Source organism: Dreissena polymorpha, chromosome 3 (genome assembly GCF_020536995.1).
Source record: "Dreissena polymorpha isolate Duluth1 chromosome 3, UMN_Dpol_1.0, whole genome shotgun sequence".
Classification (NCBI taxonomy): Eukaryota; Metazoa; Mollusca; class Bivalvia; order Myida; family Dreissenidae; genus Dreissena; species Dreissena polymorpha.
Window position 1 is genome coordinate 52,175,421 of NC_068357.1, and position 20,089 is coordinate 52,195,509.

At 34.8% G+C, this 20,089-nt stretch overlaps 1 protein-coding gene and 1 long non-coding RNA gene across 2 annotated transcripts; both read right to left on the bottom strand.

The window, feature by feature from the left end:
• Window positions 1–7,992: 7,992 nt before the first annotated feature.
• LOC127874666 (complement C1q-like protein 4) lies at window positions 7,993–9,677 on the bottom strand. Its single transcript, XM_052419137.1, has 2 exons — window positions 8,852–9,677; window positions 7,993–8,516 (listed from the first exon to the last, which is right to left on the bottom strand). The coding sequence occupies exons 1-2, from the start codon at window positions 8,898–8,900 to the stop codon at window positions 8,044–8,046; spliced, it is 522 nt and encodes a 173-aa protein (XP_052275097.1). The 5' UTR covers window positions 8,901–9,677; the 3' UTR covers window positions 7,993–8,043.
• Window positions 9,678–13,454: 3,777 nt separating this feature from the next.
• On the bottom strand, window positions 13,455–18,304 carry LOC127873932 (uncharacterized). Its single transcript, XR_008046443.1, has 4 exons — window positions 18,201–18,304; window positions 16,188–16,287; window positions 15,764–15,931; window positions 13,455–14,879 (listed from the first exon to the last, which is right to left on the bottom strand). It is a non-coding gene; the product is annotated as an uncharacterized LOC127873932 (long non-coding RNA).
• Window positions 18,305–20,089: the final 1,785 nt, after the last annotated feature.

Genomic DNA, 20,089 nt, shown 5'->3' on the forward strand with positions numbered 1-20,089 from the left:
CTTCCCACTTTATACAACTCATCATTTTTCATAACTGTTCTTCTGTTGTTCTTTTCTTTTCTCTTTAAAAAAAAACAACACCTATCACAAACAACCAAAGAAAAACCATATTTACCCAGTTTTTTTGGTTTTTGTCTTAATCTTAAGGAAACCAAAAAAAGTATATATATTAGCATATCTTGTATAGTACATGTCTGAACTTTATTGCTTTGTACAGTCACTTTGTTGTATGATCATATACATGTATACATTGTAAGTACTATATTGAATTAAACAAAAAATGTAAAAAATAAATAAATAAAAATAATTATAAAACTTTTACTTTGAAAAGAAAAGGGTCCTTCTTTGTTTCTACCACAGAATCAAATAAAATTGTTATTTTTCGTACTATATTACAAAATCAGGATATACGCCGAATATCTTTTAGGCTCCACTGGTCAAAGACAAGCGGGGCTTATGTCATGGTCCTGTGTTTGTCGCGCGTGCGTCCGTCCACGCGTTAACTTTTCCTTTAAACATCTCCTAAACTACAGGTCCAATTCTGATGAAATTTCTCAGGAATGTTCCTGGGGTGAACCTCTTTCAAATTTGTTCAAATTATGCCCCTGGGGTCAAATTTGACCCTGCCCCAGGGGTCACAAAATTGAAAATTTGCTTATATAAGGTCTATTTTGTGAAAACTTTCAAAATCTTATTGTCCATAACCATTGAGCCTAGGGCTATCTAATTTTGTATGTAGAGACATCTAATAGTCCTCTACCAAATTTGTTCAAATTATGCCCCTGGGGTCAAATTTGACTCTGCCCCCGGGTTCACAAAATTGAACATATGCTTATATAAGGCCTATTTTGTGAAAACTTCAAAAATTCTTGTCCATAACCATCGGGCTTAGGGCTACCAAATTTGGTTTGTAGTGACATCTAAAATAAACCTCTACCAAATTTGTTCAAATAATGCCTCTGGGGTCAACTTGGACCCTTCCCCGAGGGGTCGCAAAATTGAATTAACGCTTATAAAGCACCTATTTTGTGGTATCTTTTAAAATCTTCTTGTCGAAAACCATTTGGACTATGGCTACCAAATTTGGTATGCAGTAGCATCTTATAGTCTTCTACCAACTTTGTTCAAATAATGCCCTTTGGGTCAAATATGACCCTGACCACCGGGTCACAAAATTGAACATTATATACGCTTATATCTTGCTTATTTTGTGAAAACTTTTTAAATATTCTTGTCCTTAACTCTAGGACCTAGGGCTACCACATTTTGTATGTAGTGAAATATAGTAGTCCTCTACAAAATTTGCTCAAATTATGCCCCTGGGGTTAAATGTGACCAGGGGGTCACAAAAGTGTACATGTGCTTAAATAGGGCCTATATTTAAGTATTTGCACATGCCGAGAATACTTGTTTCAGCCTTTTTTTCAGCAGTGGAGCGATACAGGGCCATCATGGCCCTCTTGTTTAATAATTAAGACTATAAATGGTTTAAAGTTTGTGTTTGACGTGCTTGCATCTGGAAAGCAGAACTGTTTAGGCATAAATGACTACCCTTTTTTTGTTAGAATCAACATTGATGCATTATTACTTAAGCAAAGTTGAACTCTTTAAAAACTCAATGACTGGGGGACTGAATTTTTCATGTTTGTTGCTTATAATTTACTGAATATATAAATGTTTATGGCGAACAAATGCCATCTCTCTTTACAGGGAGATGGTGTTTTTTCATAAATATCCAGGTTATTTTGTATAAATAAGACCACATAACATATTTATATAGTATAAAATGAATTCTGAGCTATACATCTATGATGATGCCATTATGTGTTTCGCTGTAAAAAAAAAAACAGAGAAAAAAGACTACAGGTGCATGTCACAAGAGTTGTTAAAGGGCATTTTGACAGTATTGCCCCGGACTTTTGCCCATTTTGAAGGATAATCTTATAAAAAACTGATTCTTGGTTTAGCGTGCATTATAAGGGGATGGAGGAGCTTTTAATGGTGCCTTTTAAAAAAGTTGTTTCATATTGTGGAAAATTGAGTTTTAAAATGTTTACACGATGCCTTAAATAAGTCAAATTCCAACAATGTCTTTGGTTTTTCAATTAAAAACAAGAGATGTGTTTGTCAGAAACACAATACCCCCTATTGCGCCGCTTTAAAGCCATATATTTGACCTTTAAGGATTACCTTGACCTTTCACCACTCAAAATGTGCAGCTACTTGAGATACACATGCATGCCAAATATCAAGTTGCTATCTTCAATATTGCAAAGTTAGGGCAATGTTAAAGTTTTCAGACGGAAGGACAGACAGACAGACTGACGGAAAGTTCAAAAACTATATGCCACCCTACCGGGGGCATAAAAAACTGTATTCTTAATTTGTTTATCGGTGTTATTGGTGTCTCCACAGTATTGGAATAACCAATTTACACTTAAGGCTAAAACAAGGCTGATCCATTATATTCACCACAAGGTTCATTAAAATGCTTACTGGGTCAAACATGCAGCATGGGGATACGCGTCGGCCTCTGCCGCGCCACTTCTAGTTACAATTGTTGCCTGCACAGTTGACCATATTTAGTGTTTTGGTTGCCCAGCTAAAGAGTATCGGCCTGGCCAGAATAACAGCATCTGAAATTAAGTTGCCTAGGCTAAAATATGCCGGAAGTACTGTATGGTTGCCATCATCAAATGCACAGAAAGAATTGTTTTTCAAATTCAATCAAGCTCTCCACTTATTCCATCCTGCGAAACCCTTTAGGTGTCTCAATACTGGTAATAGTAAACCCCACTGAGAGCCATATGGCTTTTGTTTGTATACAGTTTGTGACAGCTTGGCTTGTCACTATAATAATGTTGTTTTTTTGGGGGGGATCTAAGTGGATTTTACTATTTCTTATATTACACCGAAGAGTTTTCCCTGTACCACTGTACAGTGTTGTACGATTGTTTATGGTATAGAACCTAAACATATGGATAAAATCTCAAAGTTTGTCGCCCTGCAGAACATCCGCAATGTTGTACCGATAATTAATGCAATTTAAGAAATACTGGTTCTTTAAGTTTGAATAATGGTGTTGTTTACACTTCAAGAAACAACTAATTGGCTTTCTAAACATTTAATTAACATTTGAATATTTTGTATGTAATGACAACTAATGTTTAACAATAACAGAAACAAATATGCTATTATATTACTCCTCAGAGATATTGGTCCTTGTATATCTATATTATCAGTTAATTTAGTGCAAATTTAATGGTGTGTAACCCGAACTATATTTTCGGTGTAACATCTTCCGCCTAGAGGCGTTAGACATATCCTTCCACCAAATACACCCGAGAGACGATCGCCGATATGGCGGAATTGTCCGAGGAGTCCCGATTGGCGAATTCGGCTGTACAGCCGTTTTCAATTTCAGAATTAAATATCTGGCTTGTTACGCATTTTTCGACACATGTTCTTCTTAACTTTTATTTTAATTTATATTGAAATATATAAATATAATAAGTTTTTTACACAGTTTATATAAATTCATAAATATTTGACAAAATCGTATATACCCGCTTTAAAACTTTGATAGGGCACGATGTTTTAGTTATACCCAAGGCAAGCCAAAGTTGTTATGTTTATCTAAACCACCTACCATCTGTTGTTTTCAGAAGTAATCTGGAATGTTTTTACTTCTAAATTTTTCAATCATGAAAAAAAGACAAAATGTTTAACATGCAAAATGTATATATGTATTTATATTTGAGAAGCATTCAAAATGAATAACCTTTGTCTTCTTAAGATACGATAGATGTAAAATCAACTGAAGGAAGGTCTTTGTGTGTTAAAGTAAATAACATATAATTCCCCGTTAATTATACTGTTCAATCTACTTTATATTAAATATTCCTTTCGGTTTTGCTACACGTCGTTTTTACACGACCACTCTGAAGATCAGTAGTTTCTGGATAATGGCATGCCAATTGCATAATACTTAATTTAACAAAACTAAATTAAAATGATAGTAATAATAACAATATCTTGAAATATCTTGAACAAACTAATAAGGCTCTTAATTAATGAACCTTACTCCTTTTTTAATTATGCCCCCCCCCCCCCTTCAAAGAACAGGGGGTATATTGCTTTGCCCATGTCGGTCGGTCTGTCGGTCCGTCCACCAGGTGGTTTCCGGATGATAACTCAAGAACGCTTTGGCCTAGGATCATGAAACTTCATAGGTTCATTGATCATGACTCACAGATGACCCCTATTGATTTTGATGTCACTAGGTCAAAGGTCAAGGTCACGGTGACCCGAAATAGTAAAATAGTTTTTGGATGATAACTCAAGAACGCATACGCAGCCAACAGGGCGAACTCTAAACAATATAACTGAAGCAACTGGTCTGTTAACCTAAATCTATAATTATCAGTCCAATGAAACATCATCCTTTGAGTAAAATAAAGTGGCTCAGTGCAAATATTATCAGAATATGAGATTTTTTTTATATTTTGTATAATAAATATTGTGTTAATGTTTAATTTTGATGATTGATATAAATATAAGCAGGACAGGGGAGGTAATACACTATTATATCTTTCTTATATACAGGGGAAACAAATGCAATAAGTGTAAATTTCATGTTTAATAAATAGAGGATATTTGTTCATGTCAGTGTAAGATCATTTGTTATTTTTTATGATCACATTTTACCCCCCTCTCACTTCCCCCTACCCCCTACACCCCCACACCCATTTTTTTTAAACATCTTATAAATTACCACAACCCACATTATATCCCCCTCTCACCCCAACCCCCCCTACCCCCCAATTTTTTTTTAACATCTTATAAATTACAACACCCCACATTATACCCCCCTGTCACCCCCCCTCTACCCCCCACCCCCCCAATTTTTTTTAAACATCTAATAATTTACCACACCCCACATTATAACCCCCTCTCACCCCCCTACCCCCCCCAATTTTTTTAAACACCTAATAAATTACCACACACCACATTATACCTCCCTCTCACCCACCCCCCCTACCCGCCCCCCCCCAATGTTTTTTTTAAAACATCTAATTAATTACCACACCCCACATTATACCCCGCTCTTACTCCCTCCTTGATCATGACAGGCAGATGACCCCTATTGATTTTCAGGTCACTAGGTCAAGGTCACAGTGACTCGAAATAGTACAATGGTTTCCGGATGATAACTTACATTTGGTCAAAGGTCAACTGACAGCCCATATGGGGGGCATGCATGTTTTACAAACAGCCCTTGTTTATACAGAATCCATGCTAATCTTCTTCAATTGGATTTCATTTAATGGAGATATTTATTGTAACTATATTAGATAATTATGAATGCTTCAATAAAGCTAAGCAATAATACCTTCTTACTTTCTGTGCGATACTCAGTACAGTAAGCTGAAATACACAGTACATTAAAATATTATCAATAACCTATACACCTTGACTTATTTTAACAATAATTATCCCATTAATAACTAGCGTCTAGAAAAAAGGCCTTGGCAAACAGCGTAGACCCAGATGAGACGCCGCATGATGCGGCGTCTCATCAGGGTCTGCGCTGTTTGCTTAAAGGAATTTCTGTAAGAAATATTCTAAACATAGAAATAAATATACTAGACATCCGTAATTTTGGAAATAAATTGATCCAATTTAGAAGGATGGGAGAGTCAACTAGGCACAAATGGGTTAAAGTAATTGATCAATTTCGGTTTTTTCAAAACCTTCACGTATGCCTATTACATGATAAAGCAATCATGATATCAAACGAAAAGTGATTAATTAGAACACTTAGATACTGTATCTTAAGAGAGATATACATTTTATACAATGTCAAACTATTGACCAACCTTCTCTGAAACGATTGTTCATATTGCTATTTGTTTGGCGTACGTCTTACCACATTTGATACGTCGCATTTAATATGACACAACAGAACGTGTTTTACACTTCACCGAACTTTTTATTTATTACATCCGCGTACACGCATGCAGTCTAATTTCACAATATATGCACAGAAGCTATATTTAGTCAATATAAGACCATCGTCGGATACCCACGGCTGTTGATTACGCTCCGCTCATACATCACCCCATCGTCGGAGACCCACGGCTGCTGATTACGCTCCGCTCATATAATGGGGAGTAACGTAATGAATAGACCGGGGGTGTCCGACGATGGTATAAGACATGCTTTATTACAAATTCATGGAAACCCGTGTATTCCAGTATCAAGTGGTAACTTAATCAAAATCCTTGACGAGGGAACGTTATGAAAAACTATTGAATAATATGACATTTTGAGTTAAAAGTTTGAATTGATTGCATTGAGACCGATCTGTTTGCATCGATGCATTTTTATGGCTACTTAAAAAGATTTATGTATTGTCTGATTGTATGTAAAATTCGTTTATGATCATATTTTTGACGTGTAATACCCAGTATGGTATTAATAACAAATATCAATATTCAATATATATTTGTCAATGGATTAACCTCCTGAACTTTATGCAATGTGTAATCAGACAACAAGCTGATAACGTTAAACACAACATGGATTACACGAATGCTGAGAGAATGTGATGAACATAAGTTGTTGTTTCAAAGATTGTTCTGTGCACAGTAAAGATTCGGTTATCGTAAAGAGATGTCTGTTGATAAGAAGAAACTGAATAGAATAGATACCGAGGCACGATGTTCTCAAAATTTCAACTATGAACTAGTTCTGATAAGCAAATACGCCTGACAAACAATCATACTGCAATGTCGTTTCATTTTGCGATGATAAACTTTTCGGGCATTTTTATTCCGTATACTCCAAAGTGTTATGAGGTGTGTCGAATTTGGAAAATAGTGTCTGTTGCGTTAACGAAGCGATTATTGACAATATTAACCCTTTCCCTCTCAGAAGCAAAGTGAAAATGGCTAGGTGCAAACAGCAAAAAACCAGAACAGCCTGCGAGTAACTCGCAGTCTGTTCAGGTTTTATGCCATTTGTCGCTCATCAGTATCAAAAGGTTGGTAATGAAGCCTTTAAATTGTGAATCTATTAAGAAAGGTCTTGAATTAATTTTTACTTTCATAGTGACTACAAATACGTAAAAATATGTATCTAAGAGGACAATAGTTAATTCATCATCATTGCGTATAGTTTTGGCTTCGTATACTTGTAAATAGTAAAGTAATGTCAAACTGCATTCAATTCTATAATTAATACAAATGTTGATGAGAAATAATATTTCGATCGAGTGAAGAATATTATTGTTTAATTACTTTTATATAATTTATGATTATCAATTTTATGTGACATATCGTAAATATATCATACGAACATTTGATCTCGCCTTCGTACTTCGAATGAAATTAACTTTATTGTATTTCGTAAATTGCATAAGATCTAGAATTTCGCGCGCTGTGTGTTTATTGCTGCTACCTGACAAAGCTTTCGTAGCTCATTAATGGCTTCACCTGGTAGTCCATACGCTGGAGTTCTGCCAACAGCTCATGGTCAGTATTTCTGTTTTGTAACCTGTTTTATGCCCCCGGATCGAATGCTCGGGGGTAAACTGTTTTTGGCCTGCCTGTCTGTCATTCTGTAATTCTGTCCCAAAACTTTAACCTTGGTCATATTTTTTGTATTATTGAAGATATTAACTTGATATTTGGCATGCATGTGTATCTCATGGAGCTACACATTTTGAGCGGTGAAAGGTCAAGGTCTTCCGTCAAGGTAAAATATATGGCTTCAAAGCGGCGCATTAGGGGGCATTGCGTTTCTGACAATCACATCTCTTATTGAAGTTGACATTACTAACACCTAAAACTTAATGTGAACAAACGTAAGACTTTTGGCAAATGTGATTACAAGACCAAAACGCGAATCCTAAATTAATGTAACCTCAATATACGAATGGTTTTGCTTACATCATGTTTTTTACCTTCTATACATGTATAAAATACAATACAGTTTTCATTATTTTATTAACATTGTTTACATTGTATTTCGATTGCTGATTCATCCTATGATCGAAGGATCCTCTTCAATTGCCTTCAAAAGGAACCCAGAGAAATACGAGTAATGACCTCCGAATAGGATCTCCCCAGAATCCAAATTCTGTATGGCAACAACATCACCCTTGCTGAGTTGAAGGACAAAGCTTCCAGCACTTGCATCATGGTTATAAGTATAGCCCTTGCCACCAACGTACATATTACAAACTACGTGGCCATTGCGAAGCAATTGAAAATGGGCATTGTGTCCAGTTTGGGACATCACTGTCGTCATGAAAACGTACATCCCAGAGACAGGGGCTGTGAAACCTCCCAGGTGTTGGTTATAGCCTGAGCCCACATTTGTAATGATATTGTCGAACAACACGTTCTGGTGTGCGCCAAGATGTTCAGCTGTTTGGCTTAAGGTTGCAAAGAAAGCCACCAAATCTGTTCCAGCGTGGCGTCCACTAACTGTTCGTTTGACGGCATCTTCTCCTAAAGTTAGACATGTTACGTGATAAACATATGCTGATTAACAATAGAACGACCACCATTACTACGACAACAACAAAAACAACAACTACTTCTACTTCTACTTCTCATCATCATCATCATCATCATCATCATCATCATCATCATCATCATCATCATCATCATCATCATCATCATCATCATCATCATCATCATGTTCATTATTGGCAATTTATGAGTATAATTATTACAATTGCTATTATTATGATATTAACATAACTATGATAATAACCAATAATATGATAATTACCGTTACTATAATTAGTATTATTTAAAAGTAAACAAAACAAATAAAAAACCATCATTGTGTTGTGTTGTTTCTTCCCGTTTGGATTCATCGGTGCTCATTAAACTTATTTTTCGAAATTATCCGGACTGAGACCTCGTTCCATTGTTTGTTGCTTCAGCTTCCAACAAAGTGTTTGTTCCAGCCTCGAATGTTTTCATTTTAATTTCATTCATCGCTGGCTCATAGCCCTTATTGGTCTTCTCCAAATGTTGTAATGCGACCAATATTGTTTGAATTTGTCCCGCGCATTTCGAAAAAGACTGTTTTAACTGACTGTTTTCAAACCGTAAATTATCCAGATCAAGTTGTATTTTATGTATTGTTTCATCTTTTTGGTTTTGAATGCGTTTCATTTCATCTATGGATTTTTGCCTCTTGTTGTTGTTGTGTCCTACGCAGCTCATTTATATCATCATTGTTTTCTTCACTACTACCCTGAGCTTTTGTCAACAGTTCATGGTCACCATTTTTTCCTAGTCCTTCACGAGCTTGAACTACAATCAGACCACTAAGAAGAAACGGAATTATCAGAGAAACCATTTCGCGTGTTCTCTTACATTCAAAAGTAATAGAAATGAATAACGGGCATCTTTTTAAAGAAGCCAAGATGTAGTATTCCGCAGATCGCTTACCTGAGTAAGTCAGTAAATTACATAAAAATACTATCAAAACACACACAAAGCTTAAACATGGGACGAAAACTGTTCATGTTCTTATATCACATCATATTTAATTTTAACTTAATTCTTTCACTAAAAATATTATTACAAAAATAAACAAACGCGTCTGTGTATTATGTGCCGATAGCTCTTCAATTACTGTGTGGCCAGGTAAGCAAATAATGCACATGTGACTAGAACGTGACTGATAAGACTTGAAATCTATTTAGACTTTATCTATTCATTTATACATTACAATGTCACGTTTTTAGAACGTCTAAAATTGTTGTAGATTCTGACGTTTTCAATTTTTCATATATGGCTATGTGGTTCTTGTCATATAAGAAAACAGAAATAAATTATAATTGAGTGACACATTTCAGCGATATGCATCAATTCAGAAATGATATTTACAAAACTGAAACACGTAATGGCGCAATAAATGGGCTATACTTATAACAGTTCATACCATATCATTGAGCATACTCGATAATTGTAAGCGTGTTGAAGTGGGCGCAGATTTGACATTTGTAATCACTTAACTTTTAACGCATAAAAGGCATACGGTATTTTTTCTTATCATTTGTTTGCCATAACTATGAGTGAACATGTTATTGACGTTTTTCAAAGTGGAAACTAATGTGTACATTGAAACATTGAAGTCAAAGTGAGTAATGATACAATGATAATGTGACAGTACAAACCAAGATATCATAAAATATGTTTTCAAAACATCACATTCTTGGCTATTCCAACTATATAACCCAACCACTTAGTTGTAACTGCACTGGGATGCATATGCCAATATCAATACAATGCAATATAATTCGATATCAACACACTGCGACTTATTGCAATACTTGTTCTTTGAACATAATACGTCCGAGCGACTTAAACATGTTGTTTTTTTCCGTTCAATATATTTTATTTCCTCGCCAATAAGTGTGTCTGGGTCGAGGGCATCCAACTCCACACCGTACATAGTTTACATACAATATATTAATATTCTAACACTTTCATATATAAAACACTCGACAGGTTTTACATTACAATATGAATATATATATATGTTTGTGTTTATATGTTTGTTTCATCTTACCTTTTTCTTTTGAGTTGTTAAAAACCTTTGTGACCTTTATCTTTCAGCCGTTTCCCTATAAATCAAGAGGGATCTCGATGTTCTTTCCAGTTACCACCGTAGCAATTGTTATGATCATAGGTCAAAGCATTCTGTAGACATAGTGCGACTGCGAAGCGATACTTGATCTTTTTTTTTTGACAGTCGCTGCGATACTTGATCTTTTTCTTTAAAGTCGCGGCGACACACGATATTTTTCTTGACAGTCGCAGCGACGCACAATATATTTAACTCGACATATCGACTTTAGGGCTACCTACACAAGGGCGATATTGTGTTAAATATATCGTGCATCGCTGCGACTGTCAAGAAAAATATCGTGTGTCGCCGCGACTGTCAAGAAAAAGGTCAAGTATCGCCGCGACTGTCAAGAAAAATATCAAGTATCGCTTCGTGTGTCTAGTGTCGCCCTTGATGAAAGAAGGGCGAGATTATAGATGTCACTATCCGGATTCCGTATAAATGCGTTCCAAAATTAAGACTATCTTCTGCTTTAATATAGCACCGTCCATTCCTTCATGGTGAAACAAATACGCATGCACTCATCAGTTAAAGAAGCAGTTATATTGGCGTAACATTTGCTGACGACAAATAAGAACATAAACAGATTTGTTTATCATTGTGTCGTCATGATAGAACTTTGTAAACAGCTCATCATCTGTAATCAACTTTCAAACAATTTATTTTTCAGATGACTAGTTTGTATCATTATTTTATTTAATTCAAATCTAAGATATAATTTTTGTATTAGATACTTCTTACCGTTATGGACACAAATGATAAATAACATTCAAGAAAATACTGGAAATCATTATTTTATTTGATCATCATTACATGGTAAGTTATCTATTCGCGGAGGTTATGTTTTTGTTATACAAATTATTAACACTTTACTCACTGTAAATATACATTGAGTAATAACTTAAAAAACAACAACAAATTTTTTAGTGAAAGCATTTCCGTTTCATTTGTGACAATGCTTTTGTTACAAACAATGTCATTCGCAGTAAGTTTTGTTTACAGTTTCTTTATTGATAATCTTAAAATGTTAAAAAATTAAACAGGAAAAAGCGAAATAAAAATACACAGGCCGTCTAATCATTTAATGTGCGATTAACACACATGTATTATTAACACATTGTGGTACATCAGATACATATTGATGCAAGTGTTTTCTTTTTGTAATATATGGGGATGACATTTGTCAGATCTTGAGCACTTCGCATAGTTTGTTTTGAAAGTTCTTTGCAAAACAGTTCATTAGTCATTTTGATGCATGACCTTCGATTCTGGATTTGCAAACAAGATGATTCCTACAAAGGGAACCGGATTGTCTTGATGGCCATGGTTGAGAACTCGATAAATGGTTGTGATCAAGACAAGTTAAAATAAGGTTGAAGGCATGCAAAGCCGTAAAACTCAGTGACACATTCCCATGCCATTGGGCTAACACATTTACCAGTATTTGTTAACGTTTTCCGTTATTTAGATGCTTTATATTATATTATATTGCTTTATATTATATTATTATATAGCATGAAATCTAATGTTAAAGTGCTAGATGTAGACTATGTGACAAAAGACGCTTTCAATATATGTAACATTATAATGCTGACCCATAAACGCAAGAATTTAAGAAGTTTAAAATAGAAGCTCATATGATGTCGCGTGTATCAAATATTTAATGAAGCGACAAAGCAAAACATCGGACTATCACCAACTGAAAATTAAGTTTTCAAGTTAGAAATCCATTGGCTCTGTGATATGACATTTTTTGTCATCGTTCATAAGCATTGACGATCTACAACCAGAACACATTAACTTAATACTAATTACTAATATGTTTAGGTAAATTCTTTATGAATTCAATAAACTTGAATATAAATATCATTATCATGCCCATCGAGACTTTTCGAGCGCGTATGAGTAAGCACAAGACAGAGAAAACGGTCAACAAAATGACAAACCCAAACAACAACGCCAATTTTGTATTGGATGATCAATTATTAATATAAATAGAACTACTGGCACATGGGATTGCATAAGAAAACGCTTTTCTGTCGCCCAAACAAATTTCATCGATGCGTGTTATAAGTTTGGTGATTTGTACCTAAAGCGTCTTTATTAACATCCTGAATTCAACTACGGTGATTATATAAAGCTCAAAACTACATATAAATAAGAATGAGTTTATTCCGTAAGGTCTTTACGATTGAGATAAGGGACCGTTGTTCAACCGCACTGTTTGTCCGTGCGATTATTAAATCAATTCAACAACTTTACTTAGGTTAACCGAGTATTCGAATTAGTTTCAAGTAATAAAAATGCAACTGGAAACAATTTACAGATGAATCTGTTAGGTTTCTTTTGTTCTTCGTGGTCATTTTTTGTCAAGTTTTAAATCGTCGACTTTCACAATATTGGTAATATATTGATTGTTAGATATTTGATAATCACAATTGTACTAAAAACTTTTATATCTGTGATAACACATTGATATGTAACTGCATTATCATCAGTAACGTCGATCGGTATATATCAGCTCCTATCGATCTAAAACAAACGCTGAATTAATTTTCGATTGGCGACAGCGATATCTCGAAACAGCCTTTGGAGATTATAACACATTGAATGTAAAAAAGCTATTACAAAAGTAATTAACACATACAAATCGAGTTGGTAGGTACTTTAATTAATTTATTTCATTTGCAACAGACATTCTGTACTTCTACTTCTTGCTTTATGGAACATTATAATAAACGTATTTCTATATATTGTTTGTAATGAGTCAATACGAAATGGAAATTTGTGTTCTGCTCAGTTTAAATCATTTGTTAAGGTATTGTACCTCGATATGGATAATATACAATTAATGTTTTTCCAACAAATTTATGACAATAAAGAGTGTACATTATATACATTGTAAAAAATAATACACGAGCATAATGCATTCAATCATGATAATTGGTTATTGCACATAAACATGATGGTGCATATTTAACACATATGCAATAAAGTTGGCAATAAAAGTCAATAACATACAAAGCATTGAGCAAATTATTGATAAAACATAATAGTTCCATCTGATTTTCACTTGTTTTGACAAAGATTAGTCGATTAACATAACGGTATTTTACAAAAAGCACAGATTTTTTAAAAATAAAACACATATGAGGAATAAATAGATGAATAAATAACGAACGAAACAATTGAACTGGTACAAAAACGATAACACAGCGGCATTTCAATATAAACGTACATAATACAATATAAGTAATTTTATGCGTACTCTTATTTATAACAAAAACTTAAAAGAATTTTTACAATGGCTGACTATGTTTGTTTTTAAATTATGATGGCGTTCTTTTCACTTCTATGATTTGTTTTTTTTTTACTTGAATGTTACAGCAAATCGGGCTCACGTGATTGTCAGTCGCCTTGACAATAATGATGTCTTTCTTAAGGACCTTGACTATGATGCGCTCTTATTTTTTTTATTGAACTGTTCAATCTCCGCATCTTTTAGTCAGCTGCTGGTGCGTAGACCTGGATGATTGTGGTGTTGTGAGGTTTCGCTGTTATACGGATGGAAATGAGTCTGCTGGAGACTGGGGTGCAACTGATGACACTGTTGACTACCTCCTTCCTAACGATGAAATCAATCCCGTGTCGATGTATAGAATCCTCACCGCTGAACCATATCTTATACCCTTCGTCTGTTGATGTTTCTCCGAATCCTAATCTCGGCTAGTGCGATGATGTTCCAGCGGTAGCGCTTCAGCTCGTGCCTCAGTTTAGGGACATATGTGTCACACGCATTGAGAGTTCTTCCGTTCCCTGTTCCGATGGTTGTTCCCTTTGTCGCCAAATTTATCGAAGGTTTAACTCCTCTTGCTAACTTGTCGCAATCACCCTGGAGACTGGCGGTGAAGTGTGCAGGCGTTGTTATTCCGGGACCGATCCGGCTTTGTATTCTGTTGTTTTGTCATCGTCATTTCCTTTAATTGGACTTAATGCAATCTTGGCGGCACCGGTCTCCTCTTCAAGAATTTGCAACTGTTCGTACGAAACGTGTCAGTCCCATCACTTCGTTTTGCCCGCCATTAGAAGCGGGAACCAGAGTATAATGGGTAAAATGTCTCGAACCAGAAGTTAGAGTTGAGTGTTAGGTGGGAACAACGTGTGTCTGACTTCCAGAGGGAACTGCTGCCACGGTTCTTACTCTCAACGCACTGTCGGCACTTGGCAAACATATACATTTGTATTAACAATTGTATGGGGCAAGATGAAGTTCGAGTCCGTACAAACTGTATTTCGTATACATTTGCAAATTTGTTTAAGAGTGACAATGACTTTTAAGCAAGCGAAAAATATCTTACTAATAGAACGCGGTCTGTACACTGTGAACATATGTGTCATATGTCAAGATTCGTGAAAGTTGCAGTATGAATTACATGGGAAATTATGAAGTCCGGTAAAGCTGTGGCCAACTTTGAGTTCTTAATTTGATCTTAACTTTGTAGCCAGGACCATATAGTGTTTGCCAGATAGATGAAATCGAGATTGAGCAAGAAACATATAATGGCAATAGAAACAGGTGTATGTTAATTACACTAATTTAGCTTCAATGGCACACCATTAATAGACTCTTATCATTGTTTCATTTCATGATGCATTGTAACGTTTTGTAATTCGTTGAACGTGATTGATACAAACACAAAGACATTTTGCATGAACAATGATTTCAATTTTTTTTAAAAATGCATTCAAGTAAAACTGTAATAGTCGGAAATTTCGCGCATTACATGTTTTGTAATTATTTGTTGTTAATCAAAATCAAAATAACTAATCAAAATATTGAAACGGGAGCTGTAATATATACAGTAATATATTAATCAATTATTTAAAAAAAATCACTCAATTAAAAAAAAATGTTATGTCCCATATGTCTTTACGACACGTGCAATTAATACATTCTCAGGTTTAAAATTGCAAGCGGAAGTTTGATAAGAAATATCACGCTATAATGAACCAATCTCAAAAGCAATATTACATTTACCGAATCGACCATAGCAAACTAAATTTCTTTTTAAAGTATAAATTAAAATATGCCTGTAGAACTTACGCTTAACAATACATTTCGGCTTCGGGGTCCAGTTTCCGTCGATGCATGTTGTATAACTAGCTCCAGACGCTTCGATATATTTAGGATTGCAGGTGACCTGTTTACGTAACGAATTGTTGTTCATGTTGCCTAGTAGGCTTCCATTTGTGACGTTAAGGCGCGGGCATTCTTTTGCAATATCGTAAAATGAAAATAACACACGCATGCCGTCAATATAAACATAGGTTTCATTTATCACTTAATATGTGTAGAACTAAGAACATTTCATTTTGGTAAATGAGTAAATTATTGTAACCCTTGACAACATTCTTTACACATTAATCAATCAACTTATATTCCAATGAATTTTGTTTTGTTTTATCTCGTGTTTTACTGTATGGTTTGAGTGTACTGGTATGCTGAATCAATTGCAACAAATACCTACCGGGTTGAATACATTGCTTACGGTCCAAGTCGCATGCGATATACTGCCCAGGACATGTCTTATTTGCCAACGTCGAACATTCAAGTCTCAGTTGGACGAACTATACGCAGTAAAAGAGAAAGCAAAACAAAAGTCAGAGAAGGAAAGGTTGTTAAACTTGATTGAACTGTTTCATTTGCACGCAGGAACAATATCGTTTTGGTTTTGCTTTTGTATTTTTGCCAGTACTTTAAAAACTATAGATTATGTGGTTTGTATATTATGCATATTTATAACCTCCGTTTTATCTTCATGTAACTATATGATTTGTCCTGACATACATTATTTGTAAATAACTAATAGTAAACTTAATAATCAGTACTTCATTCACAATGTCATCATATATCTGGCTAACTATTTGAATATCTAAGAAGCCAACGGTGTAACGTTTATTAATCTCTTCGTACTGGCTGTTAAAGGGACATTTTAACAGATTGTTGCGTTTAAACATTTGAACTAAATACCTCCAGAAAAAAAGAATAAAATTAAAGACAGAAAAAAGCAAATATCAACTGGGCTTGAACAATTGACCCTTAGAGTAAAAATCTACAAGTTAAACCACTCGGCCACTCGTGCTCATACAGTGTTTGGTGTATTTTATACATTATATAAGCAAGTCCTTAAATGTCACAAAATATAACGATAACATCAGAACACTCCAAATGCAATGCAATACTATACTCTTAATATTGATGAACACGGTTTTAAATGAAATTGCATAGTAACGGATTACACTATTTACAAACAATGTCCTATGTCAATTACGATGCCTTTGATTAGAAACATTATCAAAGGATAGCTTAGTTCAAATTAATATGCGATACAATGCAGATTTATATTGTTAGATATCATACATGTATTATACATATTGTTATTACACAATCAATTGCAAAACTTTATTGCTTGTTTCATTCATTTAATATATGCTGGAAGTTTCGTTTTTTAATAAAATTTCACTCATTTGTTGATGGAAATTTTGACATGAACAATTTGACATATCCATACATATATTTTTTCAAATGTCAGATCGACGGAAGGACGCACGGCTATCGAGTGGAACGGAAACGATTATTGGGGAAACTAGTTTCAGACCCATGGGAACTAAATTCCATCAAAATGAGAATTCGGATGGAAGGTTAAAGTGGTGAATATATGATCCCCTACCCCAATTGGGCTAGTAAACAAACCACTCGGCTTAAAATGCCACTGTTTTTACGCATTGTTCGGTATACACATTGTATGGAAAATATAGTTGTGAGGGCCATTTTTATAATATCAATCCAATATAAAATTACTTGACCTGCTTTCTTCTATTTTGTTTATACAAAAACAGATCAATAAAACTTAATTATTACATGTATATATTATTAGATATTCCTAAAAGATTGCAGACTCACTAAGCAGATAAATTAAAATATAACCTTATAAAAAAATTAAGACTCTTCTATTGTTGGACTAGTATGTTTAAAGCCAATTCACTTGTATAATCCCACCTCTGCCGGAAAGTTATCATTGTCCACATACTGACAATATCCTGCAACTTCTGTTGTTTCTAGAACTTTTAAACCATTGTTTGAAAAGAGTTCACAAAGAGGTTATTGACGCCTGTATAACAATTCCGCACACCATGGTCTTAATGCGCATATGTTCATACATTGGATAATTGTGATGCTCATTACGACGTACATCGTGACACTAATAAGATCTGTGGGACGATTGCGAAATTCGAACGTCTTAAATGGCGTATGTCCGTCTATTTTTACGCCACATGATGCTAACAACAAAGTATTGAATGCAAGTTTTATAAATCCAACACGTGTCATACTGTGAAACCATTATTCATCGTCAGGCATTAATTTTCATGCATTACGTCAGTCGACCGATCGACTAATTTAAGATCCTAGCGAACAAGTATGCTCTATGTTTGAACAAAAACAAAAACTAAGTTGAACAATTTTGTAAAAACTTAATTACCGTAGACATGAGGCATTAAATTCCAACGTTATCAACGCACACATTCACTGCTATTTCGTAATAAAGAAAAATCCGGTTTTGACTCAAAGGGATGTAGATTACACAATGTACTAAGCTGACACGTTACACTGATGTAAAACGCGTGTGCAGTACAGCTGTATCGAATGCATTGACTTCGTTTATGTAGAATAGTAATGATAAGCGCTAATTGTTAACAACATTATTACACACTGTGTGTATTGTGTTTTTCATGGGTGTTGCATATTATACATTATACAGCCATCACGCAGCGGATGCCGATCAAAGACAATAAACCAAATGAAAAGACGATGTGTGATCAACACCTGACATGCGCAATTATCACAAATTAATAAAGAGAATATTAATTGCTGGTTGTTGTTTGATTGTTTTAAAACTGCATTGACAGCAGTTTAATAAAAATCATACAAACTGGAACACATACCCCCAAAAAATAAACACAAGTGTCTAGTTTGATTTGCGTGCGAAAAAATGCATGCTTTTATTTAGAGAGCAAAAACAGCATCCAATATTGTTTTCATCAATACAACCACACAAACTCGAATGTTTCTATGTTTGACCTATTGAGGGTTACATATTTAAATGTAAATTCGATTTTAAAGTCTACACAGCCGAGCAAGCCTCCCTCATACAATGAGGTGGTTTAATGCCGTTTTGAACAGCTATGGGTGTTTCATAAAATATAAATCCACAACATTGTTTATTAATTGTCTCATTGTTAAACTATTTTAAATAAAAATTCAACGTGCATCATTGATAATTGTTCACATAGGACATGGTAATGTTTTGGCCTTTCGATGGATATGAATTTTCAACAACAGCTTTAGAGGAGTTTTGTGTTGTATCGGAAATAACACGAATCCGCCTATTAGATAATCATTATTCGACAATATGATTGGGTGCCGCACTTCAGTGCGAGATGATATGTTTTTGTCTTTATAGGAGGGATTACAAAATATCTGTTGATTTATGCTTTTTTATTTAATTTCCTACATTTGTGTATGCAGACCTTCCTGTAGGTTCAGGTTTAGGTTTTCGCAAGCCTATAAATGCTCACTCATATCGTGCACTATCTTAATGACTACAGATTTAGAGGTTAATTGAAGTGTTTTCAACACATTGCAAACACTGTCTTTGACCGTTCTGAAACATTGCTGGGCTGAAACTCGGATCAATTTGCGGCCGATGGGATCTTTTTGCGCTTTTAAATAATGATTTTCTACAGGCACATAAAATATTCCGCGATGTAAATGGTATCATTATACAGTCCAACCTGTCCCAGCAACCACCTTTTAATAGAGACCACCTGTCCATAAAGACCACAACGATTTCCTCCCGAACGATTTCACTATATATTGTACCTGCGAATAAATCCCACCTGCGAACAAAGACCAAGGACCGCCATTTTACATTCCCAAATATCCATTTTGATACCTAACAAAGACCACTTCAATCATTACAATCAACGATTTCGCATCTGTCAATAACAAAAATGGCCACCATAACGCTGTGTTAGTCACGTGATAAACATCTTACCATTAGACTCGCCGTCGCTATGGAGATATTGGGAAGTGAACGTTTACTGCACTCGATAGCAGTTGTTTGTTTACTTAACACACATTGCTAATTGGTAGCCGCCTGCTTCTTTTATGCATTTATCAGTTTGTCGAAAGTGTAAGAAGTTGCCTTTGTATTTTAGTGACTCGCGATTAATGTACTTATTGCCGAAAATATCAAACAAAAGTTTGGGGCTTTCATCAACTCATTAAGGAAATTTACGGTTTCGTTACAATTACAATGCCAAGTACAAACATACATTTTGATATTCATTCCTTCCTTAAATTTCTCCG

Coding starts and splice junctions, on each gene's coding strand:
- LOC127874666 (XM_052419137.1), bottom strand. CDS start 8,900: ATGAGCACCGATGAATCCAAACGGGAAGAAACAACACAACACAATGAT. Junction 8,517..8,851: donor AACAACACAACACAATGATG/GTTTTTTATTTG, acceptor GTCTAACTTTAG/GAGAAGATGCCGTCAAACGA.